This window comes from Erpetoichthys calabaricus, chromosome 7 (genome assembly GCF_900747795.2).
Source record: "Erpetoichthys calabaricus chromosome 7, fErpCal1.3, whole genome shotgun sequence".
Classification (NCBI taxonomy): Eukaryota; Metazoa; Chordata; class Cladistia; order Polypteriformes; family Polypteridae; genus Erpetoichthys; species Erpetoichthys calabaricus.
Window position 1 is genome coordinate 29,757,886 of NC_041400.2, and position 26,911 is coordinate 29,784,796.

Consider the following 26,911-nt stretch of genomic DNA (forward strand, 5'->3'; position numbering starts at 1 on the left):
GCCCCTGTTAACATCATACATGTTTTATAATTCAAGGTGATAAATTCATTCTGTCATTAAATGTTTCTGCTGGCTAATGCTTTTGCTGTAGTTGTGATCATTATTTCACGACTGGGTCAAGCTGACTTTGAAGCTCACTATACTCAAGTATTACATTTTTGAATAAAAAACTGCTGTCGCCGTTCTTAACAAGCGGTAGCTGGCTTATACAGGCTGAATACAGCAGCCTGTTTGTTGTCATGAGTGTTCCTTGCCAATATAAATAGCTTCATATTAAATATTTCATGTTTGCTTTGCAAAGGTCATAAGGTGTCCTGTGTAGGAAGAAGCTAGTTATACAGAAAGTCCTAGACTCTGTGTCCCTATGTTGATTCTAGCGGCTTGACTGTTATTGCAGTAATGAGATTATGGCATCAGCTTTGAGGCCAACTGGCACACTGTGTAATCACTTCTCAAATTTAATTTACCGTACTCTGTGATTAACATGCATCCACATCATGGGAAACAATTAGAAAAAAATGTAAAATGCAACCAGGAAAGCGCTCTGTCTTATTCGGGGAAAAAAAAAGTATCTGAATTGTTCATAGGGAATAGACTCAAAGCTAGAGAGTGAAAGGACTGTAATAAGAGAGTCATGCTTTGGTTTATGCATTTGTGTTAAATTTACCTCCTTGTTTGTCTTTTTTTCCCAGGTTTTTTTCTATATTTCTTGGAGCCTGTGAATAACAACACCCTACTTCAAGGGCAGACTGCCACTTTGCATTGCAAGGTGGCTGGAAACCCAACGCCCAGCATTAGGTGGCTGAAGAACGATGCACCAGTTGTTTTGGAACAGGGACGGATATCCATAAGAAAGACAGAAATGGGTTCCAGACTGCGGATCCAAGATTTGGACACCACAGACACAGGCTACTACCAGTGTGTGGCTTCCAATAGCGTGAGGACCATATCAGCCACTGGGGTGCTCTTTGTCCGTCTTGGTAAGGTTTGGTTTTTACGATAATGATGTTTATTGCAAGGGTAGAAATTACCATGGACCCCTTGATATGATATTACTTAGGTTATGATATGATAATATTGCATTTTTAAATGGTTTCCAAATTTTAAAATCTTACAGATAGGTTCTGTGATGCATTGCAGTTTATTCCTTTATTTTTTTTTTACTGAAGTCAAAGTTAACTGTTATACCTAATCACTAAAACTCTTTTATTCAATCCATCCCACTTCAGTTTATATTGTGAAAGTAAGAATGGGAATATTCCATCCATCTATCCATTTTCCAACCCGCTGAATCCGAACACAGGGTCACGGGGGTCTGCTGGAGCCAATCCCAGCCAACACAGGGCACAAGGCAGAAAACAGTCTTGGGCAGGGTGCCAACCCACCGCAGGACACACACAAACACACCCACACACACTAAGGCCAATTTGGAATCGCCAATCCACCTAACCTGCATGTCTTTGGACTGTGGGAGGAAACCGGAGCGCCCGGAGGAAACCCACGCAGACACGGGGAGAACATGCAAACTCCACACAGTGAGGACCCGGGAAGCAAACCTAGGTCTCCTAACTGCGAGGCAGCAGTGCTACCACTGCGCCACCGTGCCACCCAAAATGGGAATATTCAATTACAGAACATAACATACTTATTGGTACAAAATCTGACAATTGTCCTACACGAGTCTTAGTGAGGTGATAGGACTATAAACCAAATGGAGATTTAAATTACAGTGGCTCATATTTAAAAATTAGTTTGAATATGAACTGTTGCACATTTAAAATTCCTGGGGCTACACACTTGTTACCATGAGGTACATTTAGACCATCAATTTGCCATTTTCCCAACAAATTATTAAATTTCAAACACTATACAATTCTAAAATACTGATAAAAGTGTCATGTTAACTACCATTAAGGTGAGAAACATCCTCTGATGTTTTGTTTCCTCTTGCCTTTCTTTTCATTTTTTATTTGCTTGCAGAACTTTGTTGCTGCTCAGGCAGAGATGGACTTTGGTCAGCCGTAATGACAGCAAATAAAATGTCCACAGGAGCTTGTATAAGATGAGCAATTTCAGCTGAGGTCTTTGCTTTGCTGATGTTCTTTGATTACAGTGGTACCTTGGGATACGAGTTCCCCAAGGTACGAGTTTTTTGAGATACGAGCCATCACTAGGTCAATTTTTTGCCTTGAGTTACGAGCCATAATTCAAAATACGAGCCATCAAAGAGCATTCCGAGGAACTGACGACGGAGGAGTTGACGGAACTACAGACGCGGCAACATACGGAGGTTCTGCAGGAGATTGGTATGGTGGAGGAGGTTATCTCTTAAAGTGAGATAAAGGAAGTGTTTGCAATGTGGGAAAAAGTTTCGAACTTTAAAGAAAAGAAACACCCTGAAAAAGTTACAACTGATCGTGCGGCGGCGCTATTTAATGACATTTGTCTAACTCATTTCAGAAACATTCTAAAGGGGAGGACTAAACAAATCTCCTTGGACAGGTTTCTATTGAAACGCCTTGAGAATGAAAGTGACGAAAGTGTGGCAAAACAGAAAAAAACTAGTGAAGAAGAAAATTAAGTTAAGCAAAAGTGAAGTGAAAGAAAAAAACATTACAATACGCTAATCGGCTTCGCCAACATCTGTTTATTTCTTTAGATTCTCTTTTATGTATTAGGTTTTATTTTGTTTGTATACAATATTTGTTCATTATAAATACATTTTTCTTATGTTGAAAATATTTAACAAAAAGTTGGGGTGGTTTTTTGGGGACTGGCACAAATTAATCTCATTTCAATTAATTTCAATGGGGAAAATCGATTTGAGATACGAGCATTTTGACTTATGAGCTCGGTCACGGAACGAATTAAACTCGTATCTCAAGGTATCACTGTACTTATAAATCAGCCTTCGAGTATTCCTGAAAGGAAGCTCTAGTTTGTAGTGTTGTGGGGTATGCGATTTTAATACAACAGTGCTTGCAAATTGGATCTTTTTGACAGTAAACTTAGCTGAAACTTTTTAAAACATCTTGCCTGAAGAAGGGGCCTGAGTTGCCTTGAAAGCTTGCATATTGTAATCTTTTTAGTTAGCCAATAAAAGGTGTCATTTTGCTTGACTTTTCACTAAAAAGCAAAGTGAAATCAAATGCTGGAGTTAAATATGCACAGAACATTGGGTATAGGCGCCTATTCAGCAGTGCTGATACTTGTGGTACTGTCTGTTAGACTGCATTTTGTTATACATCTTACACCTATAAAACCACAAAAGCTAAAAAAGTAAAATACTGATACTTGTATCATTTCTCCTCCACCTCTACTGTTTGCTGTCCACACATGGTCCACTAAACATTCGGCATATTCACATTGAGCTCAGAGTGCAAAATGGATATTGAGCTGCAATGTTGTAACAAAGCCACTGATAAAGTTAAACAACTTGACATCTTGGCTCAGGGTCTCCAACTCCAGTCCTGGAGAGCTACTGTGGCTGCAGGTTTTCATTCTAACCCTTTTCTTAATTAGTGACCAGATTTTGCTGCTAATGAGTTCTTTGCTTTAATTTTAATTGATGCACAACTTAAGACTCAGGCCTCTTAATTATTTCTTTTTTCCTTAATTAGCAACCAAACAATATTAAGACACAAAATGAACTAACACATAAACTATAACTTGCGTCCATCACACTATAACTGAAAATAAAGAAAGGTGAATGCCTCAGTAATGGTGATTTTGACAGCGCTCTTAAAAAAGAAAATCAACAGTTTTGGAAATGTCTGCCATGGCAGAATGAGCACCATGAAATTGAATAACGGATTTAATTAGCAATGAGAATTGGATTCAAAATAAGAAACTGAATGAAGGTTGGAGTTTGAGGCCAAAACTTAGTTGGTCATCTGTTGGCTCACTTCACATCAAATTTATGTGTAGGTGCTGTTTAAGGAAAAAAGAATCAATTCAGTGGTCAGAGTCTCAAAAAAAGTCCATTAAAATAAAGGGAAATAGTTAATTAGCAGCAAATACTGGTCACTAATTAAGAAAAGAGTTAGAATGAAAAGTTGCAGCCACAGTAGCTCTCCAGGACTGGAGTTGGAGACCCCTGTCTTATCTGCTTTCACAAATGATATTTAGTCCAGTTGAAGACATCCTGCAAGACCAGGAGCTTTGGGAAAACACAAACATGGACATGAATTTTGTGATCAGAAATTGTGATTTGTATTTGTTGTAATAAATCTTACAAAAGACCCACGACTATATAGTGAATGCCAGGTCACAAAGGAGTTAATAAAAGCAAAAAAAAAAAAGATTCCACCTGTTATGAAATAATTCAGTATTAATTGTTTGCAAGCCTTTTTGTCATCTTCTACATGGATTTTGTGTACCCCTAAAGTTTTTTTTTGCACAAAGAATCCAAATATGATATCAGTTTTTGAATTTAATACCTAATAAAAAATCATGAAAATTATTTTGTGCCACCATTTTACTTTGTTTAAGGATGCTGCCATTTTTGAGTTGGTGGTTAGCGGTGATGTTCTTTCTTCATCTGAGATTGTTGATTAGCACAACTTTTTGTTAGAGATTTTCTTAAAGTTTGCTCTAAAATTTTTGACTACTATTCTTGCTTCATGTTCTGTTTTTGACGACAATATTTTTGAACCATCTGGTTTCAACTTAATTTTTTCTTTTCTGTTATTCTCTTTTTCTTGTCCAAAACCACCTAATCTGCTAGCAATCCACCTCTTGCAAATCACCACCAAATGAGCCTTTCAACACCGGACTTTTCTCTGACCACAAAGCACTCTTTACACTGCAGGTCCTCTGTCATATCCTCGGGATTACTGCAGACTTCTGAAGCTTTCAAGGGCAATGTGAATTTTTGGAGATAACATATGTTACATCACACATTCCCACCGTCTTTAGCTCTTGTGTATTTCCACTTGGATGTTTGCTGATTTTCTGCTTTATCTGTAAAAAATGACAATTAAAGATTTGACCTTTTTTATTTACAAAAATAAAAAGTAAACAAAACGTGTGAGGTGCTTATTACATATCTCCAAATATAAACCACCTGAAAATTACATTTATAACTGCTCCAATTATTACAATTTATTTTAAATATTGAAATGAAGTGGCAGGTCAGTGTTATGTCACATCTCTGTGAATTTGGGTAATGAAGTTATCTCTGAATTTTCCCACTTGGAGATATAGCTTGGAAGAGAAGGCACATCTTGTTAAGCAGGATACAAATATCCATCCATCCATCCATTTTCCAACCCGCTGAATCCGAACAGGGTCACGGGGGTCTGCTGGAGCCAATCCCAGCCAACACAGAGCACAAGGCAGGAACCAATCCTGGGCAGGGTGCCAACCCACAGACAATGAAAAAGTCCTGTATGGAAAGTTCCAAAGCCTACTAATAAAATAGGAAAGAAACTAGAACTGGTTAGGAGTAAACATTATTAAAAGCTTAAAGTGGGAGTCAAGGAGACAGTGAACAATTCATGAAAAAAGGTGCCACTTCCTTGAATCAGAAACCTTGACAACCTTTAAGAATAATCTGGATGAGATACTGGGACAGCTTAGCTATTAGCTAAACAAACAGGCTTGGATGACTGAGTGGTCTCCTCTCATTTATCAAATGTTTTATGTTCCTATGTTCTATGTTGTTATGTTTTAAAGGCACTTTCAAAATTTCCACCTGGAAAGCTGGGTTTTTCCTCAATTTCCCATAGCACATGAACAAAGCATTCTTTCCAGGGTGCCACCTTTCTTTGTATTATTTCTGGAGGATTTCTTTCAGGACCAAATCCTTCAGTGACAGGGTCTGCCAACTTTTTTTTTTGACAGTATGCAGACTATAGTTATAATAGAGTCTGGAATATCATAAAGCTATAAATTACAATTTTTTTGAATAACACCAGAAACTGAACTTCATATTGCAGAAGTGTTATCAATAACCATGGTCATTTGGGAATGGTGGAAGGTCTGAAGGGGAGTATTGAGCAGGGAACACTCTGGGAATAACATTTTCAAAACCACTTAATCCAATTCGAGGATGATGGGAGAAGATGTCTGCCTTGTGTTCAGTGAGCTGTGATAAGCAACCAACTCAAGATGGGGTGTCTGTCTATTGCGGGGCCCACTTCAGCACACACTAATGGGGCCGTTTAGAGTCAGCAGTTAAACTAACATCCACATATTGCCTCTGGTTGGAGGAAAACACATGTAAACAAGGGGAGAAATGTACACAGATGACAAGGGGACATTGATTTGCACTCAGAACTGCCAGTCCATGACACCTTTGTGCAACTGTGCCATCCCTTTTTAGCAGGTATGGTATTTGAACTTCCAGCATTATATTATTTTTCATGTATAATGCAGTAATTGTAGTGAGGAATGGTACATTTTTAATAAATCAGTGGTTATTTTTGTTTTCCTTAAATTTACAGTCGGAACTGGATTAAGTGGGTCTGGGAATGCATACTTGCATGCGTGTTCATTTCTCAGTGCTGACTGAAAAGCTCTGCAGGTTGATTTCCTTCACAAGCTGTTTTTTTTAAAGATATGCCTCCTGCTTGGCACTAAGCCTCCAGGAGTCCTGCTCACCCATGATGGATGACTCGTCAGTTCTGATGTAAACAGGCATGCTGGACAGCACAGAGAAATTGTAAACACAAAAGCTGCTGGGCGAGGGTACAGAGAAAATCCAGCATCACCCTCCGCTTGACGGCCCAGGCTGTGTTTATGAACAGCCAGCCTTTCCCAGCTGTGCTTTCTCAAGATGTTTGGCTCTGTGTTCTTCGTAACTGCTCTGTGTTTATCCATGAAGAACACCCAAGCATCTATGCAATTTAGTTGGTGGCCAATAGAAAGTGGGGGGCTTAAAGTGGAACTTTTCTTTTTCCTTTTACTGATTACAAATTCAAGCTTGTGTTTGCCTTCATACGTTGCTCCATTGTTTTTTTTTTTTTTCCTAATCTGTGTCTCATTGACACTACTGTGTATTGGGCAGCTTTCTGTTGTCTCCTTGCTTATTTAAATAAGTCGTTAATGCCTTAGTCCCCATGTACTGGGCGGTAGCCAAATTCAATAGATTGTGTCTGGTGCTAGTGAAATGTGGGTATTTCATTATTCTTGGAATACGAGTTTAGGTGTGCTAGATGAGGAGCTTCCTCTAGGTTTCTCATAGTTCTTTCCAGTTGTAAGACAGAGGCCTTAATCATTTCATTTTGCCACTGACTTCCTGAATTCTCTTTTTTGCAGGAGTCTACCAAGATGCCATAGACTGGCAATGATTGTATATTCATTCTGTAGCAGCTTTTTGGATTCTTTCACAACAGTCAGAGTTGTAATTTCTATTTATGCTTCTTCTTTACAGGACAGTCACCAACTCCTGGCTCGAACTACAATGACCAGTAAGTATTTTGTTTCCTTTTTGTGCCATCATCATTTGTTTAATTTATGATTGTTCTTTTCTTATTTAAACACACACAAAATGCATGAAATTCACATTCTTTTACATTGGGGGGAAATAATTTTACTTGTATTTTATTCTTTATCTATTCATAATGCAATCATCTTAATTAGTGCAGACTTCCTAAAATTACTAATGATACAATTAATATGGTTAATGGAAACCTATTACAAAATAACTAAGGTTACAAAACATACATTACATTTTGTTTGTAAAAGGGATCTCATTTCAGAAGTAAACTTAAAGCAGTGCTGATCAAAGACCAGTTCAACTTACTTTAGAGTGGCCTAAGATAGTGAACATCCCAGTACTGAGATTACCAGGCAGTTGGTAAAGTCGCAGCATTACCCAGAAGATGAGATGGAGGGGAATTATTATTTTTTAATCTGAAAAGCAGAATTTTGAAATTAATTATTTGTCTTCTCTCTTGTACCCATACTCTGATGTCATCACTGCAGCACCTGTCTTGCCTTTATTTTAGTCCAAGAGTTTTCTTTGATTGGCCATACAGCTAACTAACTGATGGGATATAAAGTATGGCATAACAAAACATTCTTAAACCTGCTTAATCTGCTTCAAGATCAAACTTTGCTGGGCTTTCCCCTGGCAGGATTCAGCACAACACAGGGAGGAACCCCGTGACCCAAATGTGTCACACACACACACACACACACAAGGTTAACTTGGAATCGTACAAATTAATGTTCATCTGAAAACTCACCCTGGCATGCAGGCATTTCTGCTTGAGTATAAGTACATAAACCAAATGAATCTGAATGTTTTAATGTTCAGAGGCTTTCTACTGAAAATGGTACCATAGTGAAAATAAATCTCTCTATTATATAAAAAAATCCTGCGATGAGACGATACTTTTTTGAAGAGATTTTTTCAGGTCCCACGAGTCGAGACTTTGGCCATGAGAGTTTTTCAAGTCATGTTCTCCTCTCAAGCATATTCAGCCATGCACACGGTAATCTCACCTCTCATTCGTGTGAATGCTTTTGACAGACACAGTTCTTGCTCTCTCAACTCATAAATTTTAACGTTTTCCTCACTTTAAGTTCCCAATTAAAGAAGACTTATTATGTCCAAATCTTATTGAAGAATTTCATCATGAAGGGTTATCAACAGAAAAAAATGAGTACACAGGCAATCCTAGCACTGAGAAACGATGAAGTCAAACGAATTAACGCCAAAAATGTTGATCGGTTACAAATTGGTTAAATGTGTATCAATAGACTATGCTGAAACAGATGGTGGTGATCGTGTAGAACAGGGGTAGGCAACGTCGGTCCTGGAGTGCCACAGTATGTGCAGGTTTTTGTTCCAACCCAGTTCCTTAACGAGGCTGATGAAGCACATATTGCTTAAGTGACATTTTAATGCTTCATTTTAGTGGTCTCGCTTGTTAAGGTTCTCCAACCTTAATTGCTTATTTCAATCTTAAACTGCTGCATTCAGTGTTTTAATTGCTCCTTATTAGCAATAAGATGTAAAACAGGAGTAGGCAATGTCGGTCCTGGTGAGCAGCAGTGGCTACAGGTTTTCATTCAACCCAATTGCTTAATTAGAAACCAATCATTGCCAATCTCAGACCTTATTTAATTTTATGGCTTGTTAGTCTGTGCAATGTAAGGCTTTTATATCGTAGATTTTTTTCCTTTCCAAGGATATCATCCAAATGATTTGAAGCCTAAAACAGATCATTTTCAGTCTGTCACATTTTTCTATTAAGTGTTTTATTAAATCAAACAGTGCATGATGAACACACACAGATGTAATTGGAAAAAAGCTAGCTGGAGAACTGCTGGCTGCTTTGTCTTTTACATCTTATTGCTAATAAGGAGCAATTAAAACACTGAATGCAGCAGTTTAAGATTGAAATAAGCAATTAAGGTTGGAGAACCTTAACAAGCGAGACCACTAAAATGAAGCATTAAAATGTCACTTAAGCAATATGTGCTTCATCAGCAATAATTGAGTTCTCGTTAAGGAACTGGGTTGGAACAAAAACCTGCACATACTGTGGCACTCCAGGACCGACGTTGCCTACCCCTGGTGTAGAAGATGAAAACAACAACTTACAATATCCTGAAGAATATCTACAACCGTTAACACTGTCCGGTTTTACATCGCATGAATTACAGTAGAAAGAAGGATGTTTCCAAGAAAGGTAATGTAGTACATCTTCAGGGGATAACATTAGACAACAAAGGAGATCTTAATATGCCATTTGTATTAAAAGTTAACAGTTTCCTGTTAGAATAGCTTTTGCAAAGACAATTAACAAATCACAGAGCCAAACGAAATTCAATCATTGGCAGTTTATATGTTGCATTGTCATGATGAAAGTCCAAATACAGAATCAAAATTCAAGGCAATGTTGCTGAAAATTGAATTCAAAAAATTTTTACTTAAATTTTACAGTAAAAGTGTAAGTTTAAAAAGTTTTTGTGTGTTCATTTCAAAGCCAAACAGAAAGAAAATGTATAAAGCAATGAATACCTCTAATGCAACATGAAAAATAATTTACTTTCAAATGATTACATTTTAGTATTTTTTTAATATGGTTAATTACTCGCTGTAATGTAAAATAGTTAGTTTTATTATGCATATGTAGCAGCATCCCCATACACGAGCAGCAGAACCACAAAGAGGCTAGCGCATAGCGCAGGCCCAGGTGTTGGTGAGCGAAGTGAGCAGGAAGTAAAGCCCCCTAGTTGAAAAGAAAATTCACTCATCACCATCAGCTGGATACAATACTAATATTCATCAATCACTGGATCTTGCTTGCGTAGTAGGATTCATCTTTATTTTATAAGCACTTTTTCACAGAGTATCCAGTTATAAGCTATTTATAAAGCACATAAGAACTGAAATTCAAAGCAACCAGATAAGTGCAAGTCATGATAATTCGAATATATGAAAAAAATCAAAGTGAAAAAGTTCAACAGTGGTAGAAATGAACTGAATATTGTTTGGAACAGATTGACTGCAAGACTTGGCATCTATACTGTCAGTTCAGAAGATTTGGTTATCAATTAAAATAAACAAAGATAGCTGGGATACAATAAAAGAGAGAAAGGGTAGGTTAATGTAGGTGACTGTCCTCTAAACATTTGCAAGCTCATTTTCAGTTTCTATAGATAAGTTGACTGTGCTGTATTCAACACTTTTCATTTCTCAGTACTGTGTGTTCACTTTGAAATGACTGCTTATGAAATTGAAAAATTGTAATTTTGCATGGGCTTTGCAGACCACCTGTATTGAGAATATAATATAGGGACATAGTTCAGGGGGCAGGTAATTATTTGGGTCTGTGTTAGTTATCAGCATGTATGTAAGTAGTCTTAGCCGATATTTTTGGTCCATCCATAACACTCTTCATATTCTTTGAGGGTTCCTGGATAGAAGCTCAAAAGAGCTAGGCTTTCAGCGGCACCAAAGTGGTGTTAAACATTGGAGCAGACCTGTCCTGTTTGAGATGGTACAATGTGCTTGGTGTATATATACTGATCTACATACATACCTTTATACTGTATGTGATACTTCTCAGCTCAGTAACAATCAAATACAAAATATTATATTATAAATTAACATTGGGAACCCCACATAAGCCAATGCCATGTCATGGTTAGGGCAGGAGCACTGGGCACAAACCAGGAGCCATAGGGCTTAATCATGCATGCCCACCCTTACACCAGGTCAGTTTAGGGTGAGTTTTTGGGTTGGTTCATACCTTATGCCTAGTGCTTATGAGATAGGGTCCATCTCCCTTTAAACCTTTTAATGATAAAGCAGTATAAATGTTTGTGTGTATATTTTACTGAAGTGAGAGAGAGATGTTTGTTGTTGGGATTAAATGGAACTCTCATATTTTCACTTCTGAACATTAGCCACTAGGCCACATTGTTTGCGTTAAAGGCTAATGGCTAATTAATAAAAGTGCAGAGGCTGCGTGATGACTGAGCAGAGCACCACCAATCTAGAAGTAGCCCTAAAAACTTTGCTGTTTCTTTATAATGTGTGTTTTCATGAATTTGTAAAGTAAGGGGCATCTGAGCCATGGTCTGCCTTGTGCTCTGCTGCTCTGATTGATAGCAGTTCCTAGACTGCAGCATAGTTAAGTGAAATGAAACCAGATGTCAGCCTATTGGCTTCTTGTTTAAATGGTTCCTCTGTGATGACGGTCCCTATAAGGTGCTGTGCTCTTTGTCTGCAAGTCTAAACAATGGTCAGAGGCAGCCAAGCTGTTTCAGTGTATCAGTATGCAAGAATATTCATGTGAAAACCATGCACATCAGACGCCTAAGTAGGGACTTTGCCCAACTTAAAGTGAAGACAGTTTTTCCCTCTCCAGAAGGCAGCAGTACTGATCTCCCAAGGGTGACTTGAAGCCTCTTAGGGTACATCAGTATATCTCATTAACTGACAAAAGTTGCTTCTTTTGAGTGCATGTATATGTAAAGAATATGTGTTATTTTTCTGCTCATTGTCCAAGCCTGGGACTTTATTTTACAAGACTACAGAGTTACAGAACCTGTCTCAGCACTATGTACTGAAAGGCTGATGAGTCCCAGATAAGTTCATTATAGTGGACACTCAAGCTAGGTCACACTGAGTCAATTCAAAATTGACCATTTGAGAGATCCCTTTGGGCGGGAAACTTAAATTCCTACAAAAAGTTTGCATTCACTTCAATAGATTTAGAACCACCATTTGGTAAAAGTGCAGATCCAGCATTATATAGCAAATACCAAAGACCTGTGGGTATAACACCATTTCACAGAAATCCTTATGAAGAAACACCACTAGAGCTTCCATTGCTTTTGTAATTTCCCTCCAGCTCCCAGAAAACTTCTATGAAGAAAAAAACTGGTTTGAAAAATATTTTCTCCAGTAAGAGTTTTATCATCTTCTTTGGGGTGAATGTATGTTTCTAAAAATGCTCCTGAAAAACAGGTGTATTCTTATTTTAATTTGAAATTTCCTAATATGCTTTACTCAAGTACAATTGTTATTACCAGCCCCACAACCTTTTATCTTGAACACCATCTTAAGATTCATAATATAATATGCTCATTTTTTATATACTGAATCATTGGAATATGAAGTAACTTGCTTGGGATCAACCAGTTAGCACTGAGAGCTTAAACATCTATCTGGTATTTAGCAGTCCAACTACTTAAGGCCATGTCACATTACATGACTAATCTAGCAATGTTCATTTGTAGACTTCATTTACAATTCATAATCATAGCGATTCAGGGGTAGCCGCAGTGCACTCCTATGACCAAGAGTTGTGTAGCCTCACATACCCAACAACTCTGTCCAATTAGTCTGCAACTTGATATGACAAAATCAAGCAGGTTTCATTTTGTGTTAAGTCGTAGGGGTGGGCTGTGTGTACTGTATATGAATGCTGACAACCTGTGAGTGCCAATGAATGTAAAGCAGTGATGAAGAATAAGGGACATGGGTGCTATGCACCTTGCAAACAGAAGAGTGGGTCATCTCTTTGATGTTTTCTGTTTTTGTGCCTTGACAGAATTGAAAAAAAGGGCAGAGATTGTGGCTGAAGTCACTATACATGTAAACCCTTCGTACAACTTTGGCTTTGTCAGGTAGCGTGTTCTTAGCTCTCAGAAAAATGGGCGAGTGCATGATTCTTTGGAAGTATAAAACTGCTGGAAAATAATCACATAGCTGGGTTATTTGACATCCCCAGCTATTTCTAGTTGTATAATTTATCATTTTTAGGCAGCAACATTGACATCTTTAGTTGTCAAGTTTAACATACCCTCTGACTAGAAGTTGTGGAATGTGACGTTTTACGCTTGCAGTCAGTCCCCTATAGGTTATATTTTCTTTAAACAAAAATTTGCCAGCCATTCCTTTTCACTAGTTGACTTGAGTATTACATGTTCACTCAGTTCTGACTACTTTTCTTTAATTATACCCATACAAGTAACAGCGCACTGCATGACAGCGTGCAGTGAATACACTTGACTTGTAGTTTTCCTCCTCTTTCTCAGTTCATTTAGCATTCATTTGCTCCGAGGTTGATGCGCTTGCTGCTTCCTGAGCAGCTCTTTTCTCCACCCTAGCGGTCTGCTTCTTCTCTTCTTTCATCGCATCTTTTTGCGTTAAAACTGATTAAGTCAGTGTTTGTGTTGCAATTACTTTTACATTTTCTTTAATTTTTCACTTAAGTTAGCACTTAAGTCTTCAATCTGCCTCAAGAATGATTTAAGATATGAAGAGGTAGGGGACGGTGAAGGTGGTAGGTGATGAGAACGGCGCCCGTATGCATGAGCCGCATGACCGCCCTGCTGGCCCCTGCCGAGAGTTGATCCTACAAAAAAATAAAATAAAAATAAAAAGAGTCATAAAAATCATCACCCCAAAAGTGGACAGTAGAGGTCATGTAGTATATGTGTACCAAATTTCAGGTCAATAGTTCAAATGGTTTGTGAACGACAGGTGATTTAATATCCTGGACAGACAAACGAACAGCCACGGTAGCGTATTATATAAGAAGATATTCTCTGCAGATTTAGAGCTACAGTAAATGAATGTGTAAATTATTATTTAATTATCTTAATATACAGTATGAAGACAGAAGCAACCTTCTGTACAACAGAAAAGACACTTGTCTTGTACTGACTATATGATCCTTTTTACTATGTTACAATATACTGTAAAAAGTCACTCTAGTCATTAGTTTTAATATGTTCAGACACTCAGATATTATAACACATTTTACTCTTGCACTATACTTTGAAAGCCTCGTTATGAGGAAGGTGTGAAATAGGCATTGCCCTCTTTACCTCTCTGAGCTAGTTCCCTCATTTTGTTCACTTCATCTACTCCTCACAAACTTTTTTTGAGATTCAATTACGGTAAACAGTTTCCATGTTCTGGTGCAACAAAAAGCCTGCAAGACAAAGAAATCCACAGAGGAAATGGCTCGACCATAAAGTGCCCCTGCAAGGCTTTATGGTGGCAGGTCAAATCTGTGACTCCTCAGAAAGGTCATGAGTAGTAAGAAAGAAACACATATCATTATACGATTCACAAAGCAGTCGCCATTGCCTGCACAGAGGAAAGAGTGTTCAGGTTAACAGTTTCAGAAGAGACCACCACGTCCACCTGTGGTCTCAGTTCTTTGTCCTAATCTAATTCTTGCAGCATCTGCTCCAAACTATCCTGCTCCAAGTTATTTCTTCTGGTGTTGTTTTTATTTCTGGTACACAGTGACCTGGCCAGTGAAATAAAAGAGGCAGCTGATGGGATGTTTATTATCTTTTCTCTGGCTCAAGCGTTGCTTCACCAGATAGCAGCTTTTTGAAGTTTTTAATGAGTAATCCTTCCTGGCCTTTTAAAATGCTCTTTCATGCTGCAACCACAGCTCACTTGGAGTCCTGACTCCTCCTTCAGGAATGATCACCAGCAACTTTCAGCCTCTCAGAAGACCATAAAATTCAAGGAACTTTCTTTGTTTAGAAAAAAAAGAACGGACAGGCTGAGGCTTACTTGATGTTTATCAGAAAAGAGTGATAATAGCCGTGCCCTCTGCTGGCTGGCATTTTCTTTTTCCCCTGTGCAGATAAGATTATTAAAGGCAACAAGGTCCTTTCAATCTTGTGAAGGTAACAAACATTTCTGATGGTCACTGTGATGTACAGGGAAACAGAAGATCATCAGTGATATCTCAGAATTGTGCATTATTGTGGGCCATGAGATGAATGTAGTGACCAATATGTGTTCTATCGATGTTTCTGAAACATGGCCAATATTAAGATAACAGTGGTTAATGTGGCAGGTTCAGTCTTGACAGCGGGTTTCTCCTTCTTCTGTTATTTGTTGTCTCGTGTTGTGCTTATACTTCACATACATTCATCTTGGGCCCATTTCCTCCTGTAGATAAATGTGATGTGGCATTTCTTCTAGATGTTGTCTAATCTTATTATTTTTATTTTATTTTAACTTAGCTGGGCCTATGAGATATACATAGGATGGTAAGTGTTTGATATCTGAATGATATGGCCTATCCATTTCACTTGACATATTTTGTTGTTTAGCTTGATACTGTCCTAGTTTGATTTCTTACTGCTCTTGTCTTTCTTTCTAGCTGGCTTATAAAATCTTTCAAATGCATGTCATATGATAGACTGACTACTAATGCATTATCTGAAGCCATTCAGGTCTCATCAATGTCTGTGATCATGGTGCTAATAAACAATGAGAGAGTCAGAGAATGGGACATTAGCATTGATAAAGAGAGAGATGGTACTTTGGATAAATGGGATGCTCCTGTTCAAACTGAGATGCGGATAACTCAAAACCCGGCCTTCTAAAGGTTGTTCAGGACTTAGTGGGTCTAAATATATTGTTCAACACTTCTGATCTTTGAGTAAATTTAGAATGAAGTTTAAAGGGCACCATTATAGATTGTAACATAGAAGTAGAGTGTAGAGTCACTAGCTGGAATGAAAAGATAAAATGGCTTAGGGTGTAAGAGTGAAAGTGCTTGGTTGTTGTTGTTGTGGGTGGTGTGAAAATACAGAAGTCATTTCAGCATGTACAGTAATCCCTCCTCCATCGCGGACGTTGCGTTCCAGAGCCACCCGTGAAATAAGAAAATCCGCGAAGTAGAAACCATATGTTCATGTGGTTATTTTTATATATTTTAAGCCCTTATAAACTCTCCCACACTATTATAAACATTTCACGCACAATTATACAGTATAAACCCTTTGTATTCTCTTAGATATTAGGTAAGATTCGTTGAAATTATGTATGTAAACACAGTTTACATACAGTAAAACCTAAATATTATTTTAAAGATATCGAGCGTCTCCGATATCACATATGTTACAGCCATTACGACAGACAGGCCACCATCAATAAATACGTACAATGCAGGAAAAATTGTATACAATAAAATGTGTGTACAGTGACACTAAACTATGTACATGTAATAAGTACTGTACGTAAATAATTAATTATGGTTACTCACCAACAATGACACAACGACTTGTCCGATAACGATGAGTTTAATTTTACTGCACAACAAAGGATAGCGTTACAGCTCTTCTAAAGGAGCCTCTTCAGGCGACTGTTTAGCACCGCCGTTGTTCTTTTTCCAGTACTCTTCAATCCAAATCCCTAAAGCAGGTTCCATCCAGACTACTGCCTTACAACGTCCACTTGCAACTCGTTTTGCGCCCTGGGTTAAAGACACTGCGGCCGTAGATCTTATATGCTTTTCCTCCTTTTTAAATAAAAAGAATCGTGGACTCATTTATGCTGTAATGGTGTCCTGCAGCGGTGCAGCTGTTTCCTTCCTTCAACATATCCAAAACTTTTACCTTTTCTGCAATCATTTGCATCTTCTGTTGGCGCTTGTGCACGTTAATTCTGAATGAGTGAGATTAGTACTTCCTGGTTAATGCAGCACTCCGTCGCTGAGCCAATCAGCAGCACACAGGAACTTAACCGCATGCTCTGATTGGGTAGCTTCTCAGCCATCCACCAATAGCGTCCCTTGTTTCAATTCAAATGCGTCCCTTGTTTCAATTCAAATGGGCAAATCAACTGAGGAAGCACACGTACTGTAGACCGCAGACATCCGCGAAGCAGTGAAAAATCCGCGATATATATTCACATATGCTTACATTTAAAATCCGCGATGGAGTGAAGCCGCGAAAGACGAAGCGCGATATAGCGAGGGATCACTGTATTCTAGTAATGAGCCCATGTATGAAGGCATAGTCGAGTAAAAGAACTTTCCTTGTTTGTTGTCATTATATTGTTTCCTCCTCTTGTTCATCTCTCTTTATGTTTTGTTGGCCAACTCTTTTTTTATAACTTAGAATTTGTCGACATTACATCAAGGGAGGAGTGATGCCAGGGGTAACTCTCTTTTTATTATAGCAATCAATTAGCAAAGTATGAAACGTCTTTTCTTCCTTATTCTGTACTTGCTTTGGGTTGCAGGGTTCTAGTCCAAGTAGACAAAGAGAAAATGGGGAATGTCCAAACAAGACAATCATTGTGTCCTGTCAAGGGCAATATAAATGAGGTAAACGATAAATTGTAGGATAATAATCAAACGCTAGAATCATTATATAGATGCCCAGATGACATGTTAAAAACAATAAACAACCATAGGACCAGTACATTAGGAACAGAAGAGTCAGTTGGATGATAAACATTCATCTATCTATCAATTATTTTTCAAGCCTGCTCATCCTGAATAGAGTCATGGGGAAACTGGAGCCTATCCTAGCAAGCACTGAGTAGAAGGCAGGAACAACGCCTTTACAGGGTTAGGACAATAAACATACAGCAGGAAATCAAGAATACAATGATACATGTGAAATGCCAGATCTTGGAGGGATCATGCTGGGCCAGAGCACATTCTAGACCAGTTTTTCAAGTCTTCCAAATCCTTTCTGGTCCTAGACAGTTAACAACCTAGCAGCCAGAGGCCCAACTCCTGTTAGAATTGTTCTTGTTTATAAAATAGACATCATGGTTTCCATTCTCAGTAGTTATAGTATGGATACAGAATTCATAAGCTGTATAAAGTCTACATGGTGTTTGATTTATTTCATAACTTATAACTTTTAATTAAATGACTTTTTTAAAAAGTGGGTAATTAATAGTGAACAGGCACAGGTGTCTCTGCTTGTGTTCTACAGAATTTGTCCTGTTTTTGAAACAGATTAGGCAGGAGCAGAATGCTTAGCAAGCACTTTTTTAAGACCTGCAATAAAATTCAGTGAGTAAAATCTCTGGAACTCCAGTCTTGCTGTTTTGAATCTACCTAGATAGTAAAGAAACAAGTATGCAAGAAATAAAGTAGATAAACCAGTAAGTATCAGGGTCTGAGTAAGGAAAAAACACAGGCACTATAGCCTCCCAGGATCAAGATGAGATGCTGCTGTTCTACACAATACTCTGACCCATCAATGGAGGCAGAGAGGCTGCAACCCTCCATGCCTATCCTAAGTGCTTTACGCATGGGAAAGGTGCTATATAAATAAAATATATTATTATTATTATTATTATGTTACTTCTTTGCTTCTGCATGGCTGTATCTTTGCTTTTAGAAGCTGCTTATGCTAAAATGAGTACCTGTGAAGGGAACAAAGTCTTTTTGGATGGCTGGCACCTATACACAATACCTCAAGGTGCACCTGTTTATGACATTCAAAAGCTTTATGTGCTTCAGAAAAGAAGTTAATGGCCTGCGGCAAACAGCCCAGTTCTATTCAAGCAGACTTATTGCACCAAAGCCCATTTAAGTGTGTCAGAGCAAAACAGGCAAATATTTATAGATTTTTTTTTTAATTACTTGACTGGATTTGCAGAATTAACTTTTGACTTTAACACTGGATTAGTATTAATTGGCAAAATAAAGTATATTCAAGTAGGATCTGGCATTCTGTGACCTCGCCATGGAATAGCCATTATTAGAAGACAGATGGATGAAATCAAATGCCAATTGAAATTGCAGTCTGAAAAGAGCTGTGAATTTCATCATAAGATGTGATACAATATTAGTAAAGTGTCGACTAATAGTTAAGATGTTAGAATGTTTTACATAAATCTGCCTGTTCAGTTCCCACCTCTGTATGTCCCTGAGTGACTCAGATCATCTGCCAGGGCTCCCAGTATAGAGAAAATGAAACAACTGTGACATTGCAATTAGCCACTTTAGGTAAATACACAGCATAATATTCTTAAACCCTCTTAATACAATTCAGGGTTATGGAGCCCAGAGCTCAGTCTGGCAGGCTTGGGCACAGGGCAGAAAGCAAAGCCGAATGGATTGTGAGTCCATCACAGGGCCGTCAGCTATATAATTGGGTTAAAAAAGGAAATATTTATCATGTCTGCACTATTTAACAGAATTATTGATGCTATATGTACATTGCTCTGGTCTGGTTTTCCCATCGAAACATATTCACATTAAGTTTTAGTTAGATTTACATTTGTACTTTTATAGATATTTTTTAACATTTACAATGTGTTAGTATCTCTGTGCTCTGTTGAGGCTTTGAACCACATGTTGTGTGGCACACCCTGCTTGGATTTACATTTTTATGCATGTGCATGTGTTTGGTTGTTTTTAATGTTTTGTTTTTCCCTCTGTAAAGTCCAAAAGAAGGAATTAGCCATTATATGCCAGAGTATTTTTGATTGTTAGGCACAATGGTTTCAGTGGGATCCATTGCACTTATTTGTATTACGGTAAGTGTTTTTCCTCAGGCCTTAGAGAATAAAAAATGAGAGAGAGGAGCGAAAGGAATTAGTTACCAACAGTCATTTATAATTGCAGTTCAATTGCAACCATATGTTATGTTAAATAGTTGAGAGAGCTCGGCATTGACTGTTTTCTTGGCAACTTGAGATATACAGAGTAAATAAGTCGGATCAGTTGAACTGTTCTTAAGCGTACGTTATTTTAATTTTAACAGCAAATGCAGTATTATTCAAAGGTTACAACCACAAATTACATTTTGCATTAAACTCAGTAGTGTACTGGCATTGAGTCAGACCAAGAATGTGCTTGTTCAGAGAGTAGTCCTCTTTTCCTAGAAGAACAAAAGCTCCAGAGTTTTAAGTGCTTTTTGGTGATGGTTCCTGCAGTCTTGATATTGCAGCAGATGTTGGTGGGCTTGACTTTTGCACAGTGTAAAGCATCGATTAGGATAGCTAGCTAATGTGCTGGAGTTAGAAATGTGATGTGAGGCCTTCTTGCCAAATCTATCTCAGAAAAATAAATGTTAGGGTAATTCGTTTTTAGCTTTTTGCCTTCAAAATAAGTGTGATTTTTGCAATTAGTCCCTTGATACTTGATGCAGAGGATAGTTTCATCTAACCACTTTCCAATGTGGTTCAGATTTACCACCATATTTAGATTTAGAGGTCTTAATTGTCACATACACTGAAAGAGCATATTGAGATTCTTGTGCTACAGTTGTGGTAATGTATAAATACAGCAAATAAGAGTACCAGAAGATTGATAGATAAGTAAACAGCATAAATAAATAAATACAGTAAATAAGGGTTAAAAGAAAAGTAATGTACAGTACAATTACACATAGGACTACCTCCTTAATCTTTGGAACTGACCATGATGGTGTGAAGGAGGAATTAAATATAATGCTGGGAATAGAAGTGGAGACAAGGATTGGCTCATTTTCTCTACCTCTTCACAAATTCTGGTGTAACCATGTCTTATTTATGAATACTCTTCTTAATATTACCATTGTTATGTTTCAGCAGGGATCTCTTCCCTGTCTCACGTTTTTTGTTTATTTAACCTTTGTTTCATTTTTCAAATACAATGCTTTATGTTATGAATTCTGAATTTGTTTGTCTTTGTTTTGCTTATTTAATATAATGCTTTTCGTTGTGTTATTTGTGTTGTTTTATTAGTTATTTTGTATTATATTGAATTGTCTGCCCTGCCTTCTTTATGTGGAGCCTAAAGGAGGCAGGCCCACCTAGTTACAGTTAGGTCCATAAATCTTTGGACAGAGACAACTTTCTTCTAATTTTGGTTCTGTACATTACCACAATGAATTTTAAATGAAACAACTCAGATGCAGTTGAAGTGCGGACTTTCAGCTTTAATTCAGTGGGGTGAACAAAACGATTGCATAAAAATGTGAGGCAATTAAAGCATTTTTTTTAACACAATCCCTTCATTTCAGGGGCTCAAAAGTAATTGGACAAATTAAATAACTGGAAATAAAATGTTCATTTCTAATACTTGGTTGAAAACCCTTTGCTGGCAATGACAGCCTGAAGTCTTGAACTCATGGACATCACCAGATGCTGGGTTTCCTCCTTTTTAATGCTCTGCCAGGCCTTTACTGCAGCGGCTTTCAGTTGCTGTTTGTTTGTGGGCCTTTCTGTCTGAAGTTTAGTCTGTCCAAATATTTATGGACCTAACTGTATAACCCTGGGGTACTGGCCCTAGCATGTATTTAAGGTAAAACTGCAGTTCTCACTGCCACTTTGGCATTTCCTATTGTGGCTCCAGATTTTTAATTTTGTTATTGTTTCTTTGTTGGATTTCTTGGTTTTGACCCCTGCTTCGCTTGTAAGGTAGTATTTTTGGTTTGCTTCACTTTTGGATTAAATTGCTGTAGGTTTTGCCATTAAACCTATTTTTGCTCTTTTCCGTCTTGCCATTTTGTGCTTTCTTGTTTGAATATTCCTAATAAATATTTAATTATTTAGGGACCTTTGAGTTTTCTTAGGCCAGAGTGTTTTCTTCTTTTGTTGTTTAGACTTGAAAAGCCTCAGTCTAACCTTTGGACCTGTGCTGGCCAGAGCCGGCCTTTTAAATGTGGCACTAGGCTGCATAGGGTGAAGCCTGCCATAGAAAACCAGAACTGGCAGAGTCTGGTTTTTAAAGCTTCTGCCCCTTTTTGACATTTTTATGTGTCAGAATTACAACACACATAGGCAGGGATATCTTATCTCACTCATGAATTATCATATAGACATTTTTATGCAAAGAGTATAGTCTACTTTCTCTATCAGTTACTGAAATACTTTATAAAGAAATCATTGAGGCAAAAATCACTTTTCTTCATTGCACTCTTTGAATTTCTCTCTTCTGTTAATATGTCTCGACTATTTAATTTTATTGAAGTGTATCCTTCTGTTAGTACAACATTTAGGATGCTGTCTTACAGCTCCAGGAATGTAATGTCAGTTTTATCATTGTCAATGAGAAAATGTCTATGTAGGTTTTGTAAGAGAAGCTGTTTAATACGTGCTTTTAAATAAAATCAGATTTCCTATATTTTGCACTGAAACCAATCTAAGAATTATATCTCTTAAGTACAAATAACGAAATGTGTTGAAAACCAAATTGATTTATACTTAGCAAGACATGTGAATTTCAGTCTCATAATATTTTGAATAAGGACACCACTGACTCCAAATTGTCCCTGGATGAATAACACTGGATGTATTTGTGAGAATGCACCCTTTCTGCGGTTGGCTTCTGAATAGCACCCTGGAGGACCATCGACCAGCCTGAATGCTCACTTGTAAAGTGAGCAGATGAGAAATCTTGCCAACACCACTGCTTGTAGAGCTTCAAATTGTGCACAGATCAATACATGTTAAGACAGGGATAGGCTGCCATCGTGTGAGAGTGTCACGGCAGCTACAGCATTTGCAGCCATCCAGATTCTTACTTTGATGTCATACCCTGATGTCAATTGAATGTTGTTTTAATTTGCCCTAAGCTCCCTGTGTGTAGGTTCAGAAATTGTTAAATATCAGGAGTTGGCTTTGACTGTAACCTTCGCAGCCACTCTTTTTATCTGCAGTTTACCCCCCCCAACCCAACCCTTCTTCTCAGTATCAGTTGCTATGCAATATGGTATGAAGGATAAGAGAAATAAAAGAAGAGCTTGATGGGGTGTCTTTGCTCTAGCATTACAAGTATTTGTCCTGCCTTTGTAAAAGTCTCTGAAACTCTGTCTTGTTTTACTGCTTATGTTCTTCTAAAGTGGAGAAGGCAGAAGACAAGCATGTATTTTCTTTGAAATGTCAGATAAAAGCTAGCAGTTTATGTGAATGATGACATAGTTTTAAATCCAAACTCTCCTGTTATGAAAAAGGACTGGCAAATTGGATCAGAAGAGGAACTGCAGCCGTAACATAGGGAAAGTAAAAAACCAAGGAGAACCAAAACAGTGAGCAAACTCATAGTCATAAAGAGATTGCATAGAACTCTTAAACCAGAAAAATCAGAAATACTCATGCACTTAAATTTATTGTCAACAATCTCAGGAGCTAAAAGATCTGTCTCACTTTTTTATATAGCGTTACGTCCATGTTGACCCTTGAATTCGGAGACCACACTCCCTAACAACTGAGAGTTACATCCTGGTGCCCATAACCAAAAACAAAATGGGGTCATTTTATATTAATATTTACATATTATAGCACAAACATACAGTGGTGTGAAAAACTATTTGCCCCCTTCCTGATTTCTTATTCTTTTGCATGTTTGTCACACAAAATGTTTCTGATCATCAAACACATGTAACCATTAGTCAAATATAACACAAGTAAACACAAAATGCAGTTTTTAAATGATGGTTTTTATTATTTAGGGAGAAAAAAAATCCAAACCTACATGGCCCTGTGTGAAAAAGTAATTGCCCCCTTGTTAAAAAATAACCTAACTGTGGTGTATCACACCTGAGTTCAATTTCCGTAGCCACCCCCAGGCCTGATTACTGCCACACCTGTTTCAATCAAGAAATCACTTAAATAGGAGCTGCCTGACACAGAGAAGTAGACCAAAAGCACCTCAAAAGCTAGACATCATGCCAAGATCCAAAGAAATTCAGGAACAAATGAGAACAGAAGTAATTGAGATCTATCAGTCTGGTAAAGGTTATAAAGCCATTTCTAAAGCTTTGGGACTCCAGCGAACCACAGTGAGAGCCATTATCCACAAATGGCAAAAACATGGAACAGTGGTGAACCTTCCCAGGAGTGGCCGGCCGACCAAAATTACCCCAAGAGCGCAGAGACGACTCATCCGAGAGGTCACAAAAGACCCCAGGACAACGTCTAAAGAACTGCAGGTCTCACTTGCCTCAATTAAGGTCAGTGTTCACGACTCCACCATAAGAAAGAGACTGGGCAAAAACGGCCTGCATGGCAGATTTCCAAGACGCAAACCACTGTTAAGCAAAAAGAACATTAGGGCTCGTCTCAATTTTGCTAAGAAACATCTCAATGATTGCCAAGACTTTTGGGAAAATACCTTGTGGACTGATGAGTCAAAAGTTGAACTTTTTGGAAGGCAAATGTCCAGTTACATCTGGCGTAAAAGGAACACAGCATTTCAGAAAAAGAACATCATACCAACAGTAAAATATGGTGGTGGTAGTGTGATGGTCTGGGGTTGTTTTGCTGCTTCAGGACCTGGAAGGCTTGCTGTGATAGATGGAACCATGAATTCTACTGTCTACCAAAAAATCCTGAAGGAGAATGTCCGGCCATCTGTTCGTCAACTCAAGCTGAAGCGATCTTGGGTGCTGCAACAGGACAATGACCCAAAACACACCAGCAAATCCACCTCTGAATGGCTGAAGAAAAACAAAATGAAGACTTTGGAGTGGCCTAGTCAAAGTCCTGACCTGAATCCAATTGAGATGCTATGCATGACCTTAAAAAGGTGGTTCATGCTAGAAAACCCTCAAATAAAGCTGAATTACAACAATTTTGCAAAGATGAGTGGGCCAAAATTCCTCCAGAGCGCTGTAAAAGACTCATTGCAAGTTATCGCAAACGCTTGATTGCAGTTATTGCTGCTAAGGGTGGCCCAAACAGTTATTAGGTTCAGGGGGCAATTACTTTTTCACACAGGGCCATGTAGGTTTGGATTTTTTTTTTCTCCCTAAATAATAAAAACCACCATTTACAAACTGCATTTTGTGTTTACTTGTGTTATATTTGACTAATATCTAATGGTTAAATGTGTTTGATGATCAGAAACATTTTGTGTGACAAACATGCAAAAGAATAAGAAATCAGGAAGGGGGCAAATAGTTTTTCACACCACTGTATAATAATAGCAAAGCATAATAAATTCCAGAGTTTCCAAAAGAATAAACACACATCCAGTATCCCCAATCCCCAATTTCAAAACCCCCAAAATAAAAAGGGGTGGCATGGTGGAGTGCTGGTTAGGTTAATCAGTGGTTCCATATAAGTCCATGAGTATGACTGTGAGTCCATGCGCGAGTGGGCCCTCCGAAGGACTAGTGCCCTGTCTGGAGGCTGTTTCATACCTTGCACCCAGTGCTGCTGGGTTAGGCCCTGGCCTTTGTGACCCTGATTTGAATTCAACAGTCTTGAGAATATGTTAGGATATGTGTTATCTATTAGCATGTGTGTATGTATTTCATTGTTATTTTTGAGTTATTATGTATCGTATTGGGTGTTACAGTGGTAGCGCTGCTGCCTCACAGTAAGGTGACCAGGATTAGTGTCCTGGGTCCTCCTCGGGTGGAGTTTGATCCTGCCTTGCACCCTATGCTTGCTAGGATAGGCTACAGCCCCCCATGACCCTGTTCAGGATTAAGCAGGCTTAGAAAATGGTATGGTATGTATCATATTTTGACATAGTTTCTGTTTCTATTATTACGGCTTAAATTGCAAGAGGGAGGGTGCCAGAATGGTGACGTCAGGGTAGCCCCAAGGAACAGATGTACATTTAAAAAGATAAAATAGACATAATAGAAAATATTTAAACTATACCTTTCTAAGTTCAAAAGCTTGCTAAGTTTCTGTATTCTAAATGATGTATTTTTAATTGCCCAATACCCATTGCATATAGGTCCATGATTAAGTATTCATTTTAATAAAACCAGAAACAAAACAAAAAGCTTTAGGCCGCAAAAATGTTTTTGAGTTGCACATTAAAGTAAAGCATACACTGATAGTATTTTGAAATTTGACAAAATGAGAAGAGCGCAATAGAAAACATGGCCACCTAAATAAAAAAAAAAGTAATCGGAATAAAATCCTTCAGCCCTTCAAGTCAAGGCTTGCTTACTGCTGACATAGAGAGAGAATTGACGTCTGTCCATTAAAGTTGGTGACAAACTGAAAGCATCATTCAGAACATCACCAGGAAATCAAACCACTCCAACAAGACATTCAGTTAACTGTTTGAAATTGGCTGGAATAAGAAGGCCTGTGGCCCCTTGGGAACTAAGGGCTGCCTTTCTCCAAAATAGAGATTTTTCTGCAGCTGAGTCACTCTAAAATGATAGATAGATTTTGAAATCCTGGCCAGTATTTCATCCTGTATGTTAATAGCAGCATGTGTGCCTGGTTTTCTAATTATTTGTTTTGAAAGTGACTATTGGATAAGCACATACCTGGTTTCTTGTTGTATGCCATCGTGGCAGAGGAGAATAGGCAGTAAAACTTTTGACAGTAAAAGTTGTCTCACTTCTATGAGTGCAAGAGGTTCCTGTAAAGTGGGTTTTAAGGGTTGAGGCAGAGAGGCACAAACTGTCAAATGATAAAATTATGGCATGCTAGAGTTAAATTAATCTTTTGACTGTTAAAAGAAAATAACAAAATAGACATTGACATTGTTTCAGCCAACTGATGTACCAAGATAAAATGAAACGGGGAAATCCCTGCAAAGTTTTGCTGGTACACAAAGTATATACTGTATTATTAGTAACATAATCCTATAACTCACTCACAATATCTGGTGTCAAAAAAAAACAATTAATCCTTTTTTATTATTCTGTACATTCTTTACTGAGTTATTGGCTATAAGGAGCTAGAATCAGTCCCAGCAGCATGGAGTGCAAGGCCTTTGCTGGGGACACTTTCCCACACTCCTGCACTGTGACA

General features: G+C 38.0%; 1 protein-coding gene across 1 annotated transcript in view; it reads left to right on the top strand.

Annotated features, from left to right (window-relative positions):
- The window catches only part of ror2 (receptor tyrosine kinase-like orphan receptor 2), a 245,078-nt gene that overhangs the window by 181,102 nt on the left and 37,065 nt on the right, over positions 1-26,911 (top strand). Inside the window, 2 exon segments of the mRNA XM_028804876.2 lie at positions 693-980; positions 7,376-7,412. Coding sequence (XP_028660709.1) covers positions 693-980; positions 7,376-7,412 — 325 coding nt within the window.